At 47.8% G+C, this 14,313-nt stretch overlaps 1 protein-coding gene across 1 annotated transcript in view; it reads right to left on the bottom strand.

Annotated features, from left to right (window-relative positions):
- Positions 1-1,501: 1,501 nt before the first annotated feature.
- Positions 1,502-14,313, bottom strand: part of LOC120045179 (nuclear receptor-interacting protein 1-like) — a 56,556-nt gene continuing 43,744 nt past the window's right edge. Inside the window, exon 2 of the mRNA XM_038990135.1 lies at positions 1,502-8,174. Coding sequence (XP_038846063.1) covers positions 3,827-7,708 — 3,882 coding nt within the window. The 5' untranslated portion in view covers positions 7,709-8,174 and the 3' untranslated portion in view covers positions 1,502-3,826. The remainder of the gene's footprint in view (positions 8,175-14,313) is intronic.

The following is a 14,313-nucleotide window of genomic DNA, read 5'->3' as shown; positions in this document are numbered from 1 at the left end:
AGAGGTGAGAGATCTGCACGAACGCAGCCATCTACACAACTAGCTAACAAACTGGCGGCTAATGCAGCAATCACTATGCTAATGCATAAACAGCTAACTCTCGCCTTTCACCACAGTTGCTAAAAAGTTACCCGACACTAGCTAGCTAGCCAGCCATGACAGAAGCGCAAAAGAGTCGATAATATATTTGAAAGTGATAATACTTATTTATTCATGTTTACAGTGTCAATTTCAATCAGGCACTGACGTTATCCACCTAAGAAACACAGATAACCTGGAAGCAGAATTGAAGCAAAAGCGCGAGCAATTGATCATTGATAATTTTCATGCTGTGAGGATATTTACGGCATGTGTTATAAGCTTGAAGAAGTTCACCGTCAATCACAATCATCGATTGTGAGCTATTTCACGCTGTGAGCTTTTTTAAATGACACCGGGAACTTGTTTTTGAGGCCTCTGACAAGCCTATGAGAAAAGACAAGTTCTCTTGACATCAAAAGGCCTTGTTTGACTCAGTTTTATCATTGGTGACCTGCTGTGCTGCGTTCACATCCTGCTGGCCCCATGCTGAGGTCAGGAAATCAAAGGGGGAAGCACAGACAAACAGCCGATTGTCAAGTTTTACACCTTGACCTCGGTTTAAACTTGTGACTTGCCTCCTTTATGCTCACCGCTGTTATGGCAGTGGGAGGAAATGGAGGGGTTATTGGCAGTTCAGGCCTTGATAAGGATCTTGGGAGGGAGAAGTTCACCCAGGGGAAAGGTTACTGAGAGTTTAGAGAGTGCAGCCAGTCATGGGGAGGATTAAATAAAGGGGAAGCTAGTCAGGCTAGGGCTGCTGAGAAAACCAAGCAGGATTTCAAAAGTGCACTGTCTGCAGACGGACAAAAACCTGAATGTTCACCTAGTGGACTTCAACATTCAGGACCCAGGGACAAAGAAAGTTTGGGGTGAACTTCCTTTCACCTTTAAAAAATCTCTCCTCTTTCTCTTCCTTCTCTTTCACTAAGGGCTGTTTTCTGTCCCTGAGTAGAGCTGCTGCTTCATGAAATGTCTGAAAACAGGATTTCAGGTCTTATGGCAATAATATAATGTGATCTATTTTAGTCTGAGGAAGAAATGTGATGTGGATTCAGCTTCAAAGGGTATACCATGATGCATGCATCTAGGGCACATCTGCTGACCTCCACTCCTGTCCTCACTCTTTTCAATGCCTTTCCTGCCTTTGTGAAGATCTGGCAAAGAACTCAGAATCAAAGTTCTCTGAACTCAGAAAATAGATCACGTCCACATTACTCAGAATGGACTATGAATGAGGAAACTGAACAGCAACTGACTCGCACTGACACTGACCTTATGTGCGTGGGAATATAGAGACATTTAAAACAAATAAATAAGAAACATTCAATGTGTGAGGAATAAACCATTAAATAAATAATATGAAATACAGTAGTAATATAATGACATATTATAGTTAGGGAAGGTGAAACAGGAGCATAACTCAGTCAAGCATTTTAGTACTTTATTTTGGAGATATCAGTGCAAATGAACACCAAAAAAATTCAAACATAAAAAATGAAATAATGTTTTAGGTTGTCACATGGAAAAACAAAACACTTCTTTTTGCTACAAATGCATGTTTCAGATGCACGATGCACAATGATGATTGTACTTCATTCATCCGCTAAAACCCTCAAGCGCCGTCGATCCGAGCTCTGTCGTCAACCAGTAACAGAAAATAAAATCACAAAAATATTCAATGCACGTTTATTTTCACACGTTTTCTCCACTTGCTCAGCAGTCTGTGGTTATTTAGGGACTGTTCATGTTCTAAATACCCTCTCTCTGTGATAAAAATACCTATTTTAAGACTTGACATTTTGCCCCATCACCAGTAGGGATACACAGGTAGTTCCCATGCGTCTGCATGCAACAGGCAGCAGTGAGGAGAGTCAGACAGTATTACACAACACAGCGCAGGATAGATTATCATTTACCACATAGACACATGCAAAGAACAAACCAACCAAAAAACGGGCATAGTATCTTCTGCCATTTGTATGTATTTACATTAATAGGCATTGAATTCATATTTACATTTTTCAGGGCATTAAAAACTAGGGTCATATATTTTTCTTCAACAATACAAAATAGTTATCTTTCATAATGAAAGTACTATTTACACAAATATGTTTAACCATTGTGAAAATGTTTTAATAATAGAAGAAACATCTACTTCATATGTACTTCATATGTATATGTATAACAAAATATCACATGTAAGACTAAATGCATGACAGCAGTGTGTGAAACTGAAACCAGAAACAGTACAATCAAAATAAGGAGCTAGACATCAGATAAGCCCTCAAAAGACACCAAAAATGTCTCAATGATTCTTGGGTGGCAGGTTCACGTCATATCCTGCTGCTTTCAAATGTACCTGCGGTTTTCTCTTTATTTCCATGCAAATATTTAGACATTTTAATATGAGCTAAGAAACCGCAAAAAAAGTAAATGGTGTCCATAAAGCACGAGAATCAATAAACACAAAATAAACTTCACAAACTGTCAAAATCTCAACGGATAACAACACTGACAGTTTTTCATTACATGCCATAAACATATTATTTTTAAGGTCACCAAGAGCTAAACTTTGACAGTGCAAACTCAGGGGTACAATATCAAATGAGACTGTATTATTTATTTCAGAATATTAATTTATATTTCAAAACCAAGATTTAGTATGTGTGAGAGAGCTGTGTTCATTTTGAATTCATTTGGAATGTAACAGTTATGCAGATACTGCAGTCTTTTAACTGTTGCTCCGAACCTGTATACCCCACAGGTATGCTCGGCAAGGTTTTAAAATACCCTCTACTACTACTATTTAGTAATAGCTGGATTACCAGTTGTATTACCATCTATTAAGACAATGTTACCTTGCATTTGCACTGTCAAAACGAAGCCCCAACAAGTTCATTTCAGATCAAAGCAAAATGCAATGCGTTGTGACCACATGAGCCCAGTCTATCAGTTGACAGCTGACTCACTGATGATCAAAAAATTAAATCACACTTGAGGAGAAGTTACAGTAGCAACCAATACAGAGCATTCAAACAGAATGGAACTCTAGGTACCTTTAGTAGATTTGATTAACATTGTTCACAAGGTTTTCCTTTAAATATGTCTCTAACATGTACATTTTAATGTACTGCTGTGCTTGCCCCGGTATGACTTTATTTAGAATCTGATCTAAAAGTGATGATCTCTGTTAATCTAAAAAATAAATAAATATGCAGTGAACTGAGCGCTAACATTTTTGGAGTCATCAATAATAAATGTAGCTGGAAATGTTCTTCATCAATGTTTTACGAGTAGCAACAAAGAGGACACAGAATAGTGATATGTGTGCAATACAGGCACAAATCATTGGAGTAAAATGAATGGTGCCTTCTTTCAATCATTTGAGAATGTAAAATACATACTGTATGGAAATCACCAGTGGGCAACGCTAAAATTTGACGATTATTTTGGTGCACATAATTTGACATTCTGTTGAAGTAGAGCTATATCGTACCACCCATCCTGTAACCTGAGCCATCTAGAATTATGATACAATAATGAAACGAATGCCTTGAACTCATTTTCTCTGTTCTTCTCTTTCAAAATCCTCACTCCTGCATTACTTGCTGTTACTTCTTCTCATTAAACTACAAATGAATTTGGCAAGTCAGTAGAAAAAGGAAGAAAAAAAAGAAACATTGCGATCTTTTCCCCTTTGTGTCTTTTTTATGTTTTAGTTCATAAAAGTAATTAGTTCATAAAACTACCATTTATCAGATGAGTCGCTCAGCCTATAGTTCTTGTGACTGTGCTTGTCGTTGTTGTAGGGAGGGGACAGGGAGGAGTGCTGGGTGGAGGTGGTGGTGGAGCTCAGTCTGTGGTTGTAGGCATCATTGCTGTTAGTACCTGGCTCCTCCTTCACCCTCACCCCCCCTGGCACTGACCCCTGGGTCCCCTCTGCCTGGTCCCTCCCCTCCCTCCTCAGCTGAGCGCTGCCTTTCTGCAGCATGTAGTATAGGATGGGGTTGGAGCGGGTCAGCCGGGGGGAGTCTGGGCTCGAATCAGAGCACTCCTCCTCCCGGCCCCGACCTGCCCACCGCCCTGGGCTCCCCGGCTCCCGTTTCACTGGAGTGGGGTCCCGTTTGGGCGAGTCCTGGTGGGGTGGGAGGGCTGTGTGGCGCCCCCAGGGGGAGCGTTGGCTGCTGTCCCCTGTTGGGGGGGTTGTTGGCTGCGGTCTGAGGTGGCTGGGGGGCCCTGAACTGAGGGAGTTATGGGAGTTGGGGTGGTGCCAGGGCAGGGTAGGCAGGTTGAGGAGGTTGTGGTGATTGTAGCCCGGCTGATTGAGGTTAAGGACGCTCCCATTGGCTTTACCATTGGCCTGCAGGACAGAGGGGCTGGGCCCCCCCCGGGGATGCTGGGACAGCTCCTTCAGACAGTTGTCAGACAAGAGCAGCTGTTTAAGCACATTGAAGCCCCGGCTCTCCCTAGGGAGGAGAGCTTCACTGCTGGGGCTCCTGGCTTGGGTCTCTTCCACTTTAGGGCCCCTCAGGGCCTTGTGGTAGTCAGGCTCCTCCTGTATCTGCTTATGGACCAGGCTGTGAACCAGGCTGCTGTGGCTGTAGCTGCCTCCACTGTCCACCACTGCCCGCTGAGGGCTGCCATTGTTCAGGCTCTCAGCCAGCTCCGTGCAGAGCCGTATCTTTTTAGGGCTGGGCCCCTGGTGGTGGTAGTCTCTCTGCTCCTCCTTTACATGGACAGGGCTGGGCCGGCGATCTGTTTGCAGTTGTGCAGCGCTGGTGTAGTAGGTAGCGCTCTGCTGTTTTAAGAGCTGGCTCAGGAGGCCATATTTAGCAATGACTTCTGTGGGCCGGGGCTCTGTTTTTAGGTCCTGCTGGGGTTCAGAGAATGGGTTATGCCTGTAGTTATACCCTGCTCCTCCTCCCCGTCTCTTTTGGCTCGTCACATCCTCACACACAGCAGAGGACAACAGGTCCAGGCCCTCCTCCCCCGGTTCAGTTTTGACCTTGATGTCTGCTGCCGTGGGCCCGTTGGAGTTGTCACAGATGACAGAAGTGCCAGGGGGCTTCTCATAGCAGCCCCCCGCCGCCGTCTCCACACTGCCCCTCCCACCAGACCTGTCTCTGTGGGTGGCTGAGGCCACGGAGGAGGTAGAGGAGGAACCTGCTCCCAGCAGGAGCTGCAGCACCGTGCGACGCTCTAGAAGATTCTCGATCTGGGATGCGGGGGGCGATACTTCCCCCCAACGGCTGAACGACGGTGTGCCGCTGCCTGAGGGCCCGTCTGAGAGGGGGGTACATGTTGTGTTCCTCTGGATGGGGGCGTTGAGCCTCTCCAGCAGGGCCAGAGGCCTGCCACCACCCACCTCCAGATCCTGGCTGGGTACTTTGCTAGGAACCATGGGCGGGGAGGGTGAGGCGGTGCCGCATTGGGCCAGGTTCTGTAACAGTTTGCTGGCGCTGAACGCCGGCTCAGTTGCAGCTTTCTCAACAGGGAAGGGTTTAGACTTACATAGATCCAGAGGGCTAGACTGGACATAGGGAGAGGGGTAGGAGAACGGGGACGGGCTGCTGCTGGGGTCTCGGCTGAGAGAGTACATGGGAAGGCCTGGGCCTGGTCTGTCCAGAGGGCTCTGTATCCTGACTTCCTCCCAGGGGGCCAGTGATTTAAGTGGGACCCGTGACAGACTGGACAGAGTTGCGTCATGCTGCAAATCTGGATTAACCACAATTTTGTTTACCTTGTCGTTATTCCTGCGCTCCAGAAGGAGCTGCATGAGAGTGACCTTGGGCTGGGATTTAAGGTCTGGGCTCATTTCAAGCTCCTTCTTAACCTGGGTGACCTTTGGCCCGGAGGGATCCGGCTTCCACTTGTTTAGAAGGGACTCAGTAAGTTTGTCTAAGGACGAGGACGAGGAGGAACAGAAAGTCGTGGAGGAAGAGGAGAGAATGGTAGAGGAGGAAGAGAAAGCAATAGTGGAAGAGGAAAAGACAGTGGGGGCAGAGGAGAAAACAACAGAAGAGGAGTTGGAGGAGAAAGCAGTAGAAGAGGAGGAGTAAGAAGCAGACGTGGAAGAGGAGGTGGCTTTAGGCCTGGTCTCTGGAGCTCTGGTGCTGGCCCTGCTCCTCATAGAGAGGTCAATGGGAGAGCAGCTGGAGAAGGAGATCTCTGCATCGCTGCAGCTCTCCTCTCTCTTTGCCAGGCTTTTCTCCTGGACAGAGCACTCACTGTCAGAGGTGACTGAGGAGCCGCGGCTGGCAGGCAGGACCCCGCAGTCGTCCTCCAGGTGCCCGTTCTTAGTCAGCTGCTTCTGGTTGTTGTGGTTGTTGAGGAGCAGCAGGAGCAGGCTGCTGCAGGTCTGGGGAGGCCTGGTGGAGCGCGAATCAAATCCCCGTTTCTCCCTAGTGGGGGTTTGGGGTTGGGTCTGGGTGTTGTGGGTGAGGGGCAGAGGAGGAGGGGTTGGGTGTGGTGAGCTATGGACTGGCAGCAGAGAGGAGGGGCTCCGCTGGCTGGAGCTGGAGTTTAGTGCCAGTCGGGGGAGTGTTGCTGTCGTTGTCCCGTTTTGGGTGGTTAAGGAGCTTAGCACGTCTAGGGTGGTGGTGGTGGCGCTGGTGGGCGGAGCATCTTCTGTGCTGGGCGGTCTCTTGTCCTGGGTCTGTTGCGTTGCCATGGCGGCCAGCCTCTCGCTGGCCGAGCGTCCAGAGAGCTGGGCCTTGAGGGCGTGCTCCCGGGAATACTGCTGCAGGTGGGCCTCACTGGACAGCAGAAGGGCCAGTTGACTGCAGGCCACACTGGGCTTGGGAGAGGGGGCAGGGCTGGAGCGAATCTTCACCAGGTTGGCCACAGCCTTGAGCCGTTCAGCACAGGACACAGCATCAGTGGCAGCAGCAGCAGCAATGGGGGCGGAGGGAGGCGTGCTGCTCTGCACCGAGCGGGGGGACTCACAGGGCCTTTCCTGGCTGTGGCCGTGGCTGTGGCCTCGCCGGCTGTAAGGTGTGCTGCTGTGGTTCTGCAGCTTGGTCTTCCTCATCAGGCCCTTGAGGCGGCTGGAGGCCATTCCGTAGCAGGGGAGCTGCTCCTTGTCTGCAGGAGGAGGGGGATCGGTGGGCGGGGAGTGCTCGCTGGGGGGTTTGGTGGACTGCTGCGACATGGCCACACTCTGCAGTCTGGAGCTGAATGACTGGAGCAGGGAGGCCAGCAGTGTGCTCTCCCCAGCGTGAGGAGAGCCCTCCAGGGCCCCGTTTTGCAGGCCTCCTCCTCCTCCCTGGCCATTCAGCTCCACAGGGGGGGAGCTCAGCCTCTGGGCCCCAGGCTCGTTCCAGGGCCCTGAGCGGAGCAGCCGGGCCTTCTTCAGGTTCTGGGAGGCCCCATGGTGCAGTGTGGGACCGTTCCCATTGCCAGCCTTCTGAACAGTGGCAATAGCAGGGCTGTGGCTGGGAAGCTGGAAGGGCCGGGCCGCCTTGTTGACCTGCTCCATCTGGTTGCCGTGCCCGTGGGGAGCCTCCGATCTCCGGGTTGCCGTGGCCCCAGGCCCAGCCGCCACGGGATGCATCAGTAAACCTTCCAGATAAGTTAGAACAGCTGAATCCGTGTGTGTCTCAGGGCCAGGCTCCTCCCCATGAGTCATGTTCAATACTAGGATCCCCCTCGTATGGTTCAGCACTGCTACTGGGAATAACAAGGTCCACTAGGTCATCAGGTACAGTACTTCCAGATATTGATAAGAGGTGAGGATGCACATGGGCAGGTTCTAGAGTATTTTACAGGTTCTAGATTCCACTGGCTCAATGTACAGTATTCCCTTCTCCACAGTGGAAAATGACACTAACACAAAGAAACTGTGGCCATGACGGGAGCCATTTAGGGGCTCTCACCCAGCCGTCACTGGCATTCCTGTGTGCCTGTGACACCGGATGCTCCCAGAATGCCCGGGTCCAAGCTTATGCAGCGAACGGCGAGGAACGAGGAGTCAGCGGGTTTCACCACCACAGTGATTTTGATGCATTCCGTGGTTTCGGATGTCTGTCTGTCAGGAAGCCTGGGGGCTGTTCTCTCCGTGGTGCCTTTCCGCTCTCCTGATCTCAGAGGGGGACCTATGTGAGCAGAGAGAAGAGAGACAGAGAGAGAGAGAGGGAAGAGAAAGAGAGAGAGGGAAGAGAGAGCGAGAAAGAGGGAGAAGGCGAGAGATGGGGAGAGAGAGAGTAACAGCATGAAAAGCAGGGACTTGCAGCACTACATCACATTCATTTCAACACCTTGTCCACCATGCCTGTTACTTGGCAACATTTCAGTTTGACTGCACATGATAACCCCTAATCCCTGTGTCTTTTTTTATTTCAACCGAATCGATGACGACAAATGTAGATTAGGGTCAGATTTTATTCAATTTTTTTAATTCAAGCCCACTACCTCAAGCCCACTACCCCACTACCACTACCTAAACATTGGTCTTCAAGCTGTAAGGCCCTCGTTGCAATGCGTCTGCGCTGTCTTTCAAAAGTGAAGGGCCTGTGAGAGCTGTGAATCATTTCTTATACAGCTTGTCATTTGAGTGGATTATCCCCCCTCCCTCCCTACTACCACTCCTCCTGCACTTGAGCACCTCACACTACCCTGCCTCCGTTTTCTCACTCTCACTCACTCTCTCACACACACACACACACACACACACACACACACACACACACACACACACACACACACACACACACACACACACACACACACACACACACACACACACACACACACACACACACACACACACACACACACACACACACACACACACACACACCTGCCGCAGAGGATATAGTGGCTCAGTGCTCTCCTACCTGGGTAAAGTCCTGGCGCCTATGGAGAGCACTGGCCTTATCACCACCTGCCTCAGATGATCCCTGTCTGGACAAGATATGGACCCGCACTTCAGCTCTCATTGTCAATGACATTATCCCTGAAGGTATTCCACAAAACCAGAACTGCATTGACTTGACATGAGCCCGGTTATTATGTACAAAGCCAGCACAGGTTTCCTCAGTACTGACACTGGCCTCCACAGAGAAGAGACACGATATGGCTCGGTCGAGATGCCAGGTGTGTGTGTTTTTGTGTTTGTTTATGTGTGTGTGGATCCGGTGCACCTGTCACACTGTGGCTGTGCCACTGTCAGGAGGGCAAGACACTGACACTCAAGCGACTGACCACTGTTGTCAGTTGACATGGCAATGTCCTCAGAGACCCGCAGTGTGAACCCTGTCAGGCTGGTCTCCATGGTTACAGGCCACGTCACACAGTCAGAGCCGTGGCCCATCAGGGTTAATTAATACAGAGTTTCCACCGCCACCTCAGCTGCCTTCCTGCTTGCCTGCCTGACTCCCAACGTCTCTCCCTGAAGCTGCCTGCCTGCCCCACCTTTGGCGTGACTCGCCGGATGGACAACATACAATGTCACAACGACAGGAGTCAGGATAGTGAAGCTCTTGATTACAATGAGGCCCTTGATTTTGATGAAGGTCATAGATGATGCTGTCTAACCTAAATAATATGGGTCGCAACGAAAGGACAGATAGGATTTAGCCTTATCCCTTAATTATGGAGGTCAGTGATGATGCAGACTAACCGTGGTACAGGACAGTATAGTCCATCATAATGACTGGAGGTCAGTGATGATGCAATCAGTCTAACCTATATATTAATATGCGTAATGAAGCAGCTAGGATCAACAACAGCACAGTAGGCTGTCTATAATCTGAGTGAAATCCATCTCATGGGATGGCCCAGGTCCACAGGTTGGCACAACTGTAATGTCCACCAAAGTGCAACATTGAAAATAGTTGGGAATTAGTTGTGGGATAACAGTTGATCAGCTAGCCCAACTGACAGCCTGCAATGAAATAATAGGATGGAACAAGAAAAGGAAAGGAACCCCAGCCTGTAACTCAAGGTTTTAAGGAACACGTCTGGCCAAGGAACACGAATGGCCAAGATCAGAAATTACTTAACTGAGATTGGCCAATCAGCGTCGATTACAGTTCAAGGCCAGCTTTATGCTGTTGACCCAAATCTGACCACAACAAAAGCCAACCTGCTCACCCCCTGGACTGGAGCGACAGACCATCTGACGTCTGCTGTCCTGCTAATCTTAGATGGCAGGATTAGGTCTATTTTCCCGCCATGCTGGCCGACCCGAGGGCTTAACTCAATTAAAAAAGGAACACAATGAATGCTTTTGGTAGGAGCAGTAAACACGTAAATACATGTGTACCGTCAAGTTAACATAGTCACTTAGTTAGAGACCTGTGTGTGTGTGTGTGTGTGTGTGTGTGTGTGTGTGTGTGTGTGTGTGTGTGTGTGTGTGTGTGTGTGTGTTGGGGGGGGGGGGGGGGGGGGGGGTGTATGTGTGTGTATGTGTGGCAGTGTTTAACTATACTGGAATAATAAACAAATACAAATTTGACCAACTGGGGACATTTTAATATTCGCCACAGGTCAAATGCAATTTCTTGGGGGTTTAGGGTTAAGGTTAGAATTAGCGTTAGAAGTAGGTTTAGGAGCTAGGGTTAGTTTTAGAGTTAGGGTTAGGAGCTAGGGATAGGTTTAGGTTAAGGTTAGGTTTTCCGGTTCAGGTTAGGGTTAGAATTAGGTTTAGGGTTTATTTAAAATGGTATTTTGAATGGGACTGAATTGTGTGTCCGCACAAGATTAGTTGTCGAGACAGTGTGTGTGTGTGTGTGCTTGAGAATCAGACCATGGAAAAAATTCCACATATGTGAAAGACCCTGAAAATGAACTGGCATTCTGGCCTACATACTGTCAGCATGTTCAAAACCGGACATATTCTCGGCTGGTGGCAAGCTATTTTAGGCTTGACATTGAGCTTGTCTATAACCCATCAAAATATAATAATCAACTGGAAATAAAATGTAATAAAGGGTGTAAATGTAATAATGTAAATCTAAGTGTAGGTAGGTGCCCTGTCCTGTCTGTGGATAGGTGGGAACTTTGTGAAGGACAGGGCCCTTGACAGCAGCCATGACAGAGGTAAAAAAGGCCTGGAATTGCAGGGGCAGCACTGTGCACTGTGAACAAATAAATGACCTTAATATATGGAGCCTGTCATCTAAGCCTAGCCCCTAAAGCCCAGACCCCCCTCTGCTTTCAGCAGCACAGGCGATACGGGCGTGTGTATTATTATTACATTATCTCGCCTGGTGTATATATTGAAAATGACCTTACGCATCTGTTAACATGTCATATCATTCCTGGCCACCAAAACATGACCCCTCTCCCCATCTCCATGGTGAGACACCAGAGGGCCAATGAGCCACCCTCCACCGACTCCAGTTACCGTGGTGATTATCCATTATCTTTGACAATGTCACGCAATGACACCTAAACGCATTCTAAAGTGATTTTTACTACAGTGTTCATGGGCGAAAGGGAAGACAGCTATGGAGACGAGAGTTTTATCATCCCCCCCGACTGACTGGTCACTCTCCTCCTCTACTTTCTGCTTTCCTCTCCTCCGTTCTCCTCCCCTGTACTCCTCTCCACTTTGCTCTCCTTCTCTTTGCTTCTCTTCTCTCCTTTCTTCTCCTCCTCTTTCCTTCCTCTCCTTTCTTCTCCTCCTCTTTCCTTCCTCTCCTCTCCTCTCCTCTCCTCTCCTCTCCTCGCCTCGCCTCGCCTCGCCTCTCCTCTCCTCGCCTCTCCTCTCCTCTCCTCTCCTCTCCTCTCCTCTCCTCTCCTCGCCTCTCCTCTCTCTTCCGTTTCTCCAGAAGCACTAGGAACAGGAAGGTCAGTGCACATCAGCTATTTCATCTGTGGAATAACCAGAAAACTGGAATGAATACGACCCGATGCAGATGTCAGGGATTAGATATCCAAGTCTGACCTTCAATCCCCCTCCCCACCCTCCTCAAAATGAGAGTTTCCTAAATGACCTTCATTGTCAGGAATGGTAATCCATTTAAGCCATTTAAAATGTATGAGTCAAAACAAAAGAATGAAAAAGGGGAAGAGCCACAGGAGCAGGCAGTTAAAGTCAAGGTCATTCACACCGCCCAGGCTTTCCACTTGACGCAACAGCTGGTGTCCATGCAAAGCTCTGGGCGTTAATAAAAAGTGACAATGCAGCCCGAGCGGTGTGTATCACTAACGTCTGACACCAGCCTGGCAGATGTGTTCTCCCTGCATTAAAGGGGAGTCAAGGTTAAAGGAATTTAAAAGGAGAGGCGATGCCTAAACACTATTATATCATGTAATCTGCAGGCCAGCCTGCTGCACATACTCAACAGGGTACCTCACTTACACATGCAGCGTGACGGCCATTTGTAAATTCAATATGGCCCGGGCCTGACATGATTAAATAAGACAAAAAGCCAACCTGACCAAATGCAATTGTTCAAACTGGGAACACAAGTGAACTTGCACACAGTGGGGAAGTCAAATTAAAAGCTCTGTCTAACCTTGGCAGAGGTAAACAAGAGAATAACATGCTACTGAACAGCGTGAGACCACAACCAAAGACTATGTTAGAGATAAGTAAATCAGGACCAAGTAACAAGGAAAACACACACGCACGCACACGGACACACACACACACACAGACACACACACACAAGAACTAGGGCACTCTGACCCAATTCTAAGGCCGCATTGACCAAACAACTCATGCATAGTGCACACACTCCCACATGCTCTCTCTCTCTCTCTCTCTCTCTCTCTCTCTCTCTCTCTCTCTCTCTCTCTCTCTCTCTCTCTCTCTCTCTCTCTCTCACACACCACACACACACCACACACCACACACACACACACACACACACACACACACACACATACACATACACACACACTAAAGAAAAAAGGAACTCCATTGGTCCCAGGCCTCCCACAGTGAAAACATTGAAATTCACTTTTATTAATCTGCTTGCATCACATGGAAGTGTTTTACCATTTTATTTTAAGGACAACCAGGGCTACAAGTAGAAGACAAAACTATTTGACACAAAACAGTTGCATTCATGAGCTTTATTGACAAATGTCAATAAACAAATAAGGTCCACATAGCAAAAACATGATAAAAAATGTATTTAAAAGAATGTTGTAACTATATAAATTGTTTGCCCAGTGTGTAATTAATATATCATATAGTTAGTGACAACTGTGTGAAGTTTATAGTTTGTGACAGCAACTATGTGAGCTTATTAGAGTATTATAGACACAATGATTTCCTATGATCTTCTATGTAGAAGAATCTCTTCCCTTCTAACGACTCGTGTGGCTTGTGAGCGTCATAGTCATAGAAGCAAAACGTGTTCCTGAGAGTCTCAAGTTTTTCATAGTGAGGTCATAATAGTTTGAAGCTCAATTAGTTCAGACTTTACAGACATTTATGTGAGAAGAACTGTTTTTGTTTCCGCCCTTGCTCACAAACACCGCTCTAGCGAATGGTTTGTATCAGCAGATGCAGAAGACAAATCCAATGCAACAACCGAGCAATCTGTAGCTCAAACACACAATGTTTAAAAGGGGTTAGAATTCCAAAACACACTGACATTACCGTGGGACTCAAAACCACAAAGCTGTACTTCGTCCACACTCTAAACACACACCCTCCTGTTGAAACAGCCATACTCCCCAGTCTAACATGTGAATATGAACATTGCATGATGACCTAACACTAACATCACTGTCTGACTAAACATGAACCGAACAGAGTTCCCCAGTTACAGTTCCTGGCCTATGTCAGTGTCAGACCTTGATGAGAGGAGAGGGGGGTTTAACTTCTGTACACATCAGTACAAAGAGTTCTCGGTGGGACAACAGAAAATAATTCATGCACATTGATGAGTCATCTAAGCGATTCAGAGCCTAGCAGACTGCCAGGATGATCAGAGGGGAGGACACAGCCAAATCCAGACGACCCTGGATGATATCACTCTTTCCCCACTGTGCCCTGGCCTGCATGGATGGCCTGCATGGCCCTGGGTCCACAATAGAACAGCAAGGCTATCAAAATGTTTGTGTCCATAGTAAATATTTGTGTGGCGGTGGAAGACCCACCCAAGGGCAATTTCCTGAGAGAGAGCGGGCTGGGGAATTAGTGTGTTAATTACAACACACACGCACACATTCCCATATGTTAATGAGCTGTGGCCGCTACCAATCTATACCAATTCATTCCTATTGGGCCTCCATGCTAATCTTATGCTAACATTGTCTATTCAAAATACA

The sequence above is a fragment of the Salvelinus namaycush genome, chromosome 3, assembly GCF_016432855.1.
Source record: "Salvelinus namaycush isolate Seneca chromosome 3, SaNama_1.0, whole genome shotgun sequence".
In the NCBI taxonomy this organism is placed as follows: domain Eukaryota; kingdom Metazoa; phylum Chordata; class Actinopteri; order Salmoniformes; family Salmonidae; genus Salvelinus; species Salvelinus namaycush.
This window is presented reverse-complemented; position numbering and strand designations above follow the sequence as displayed.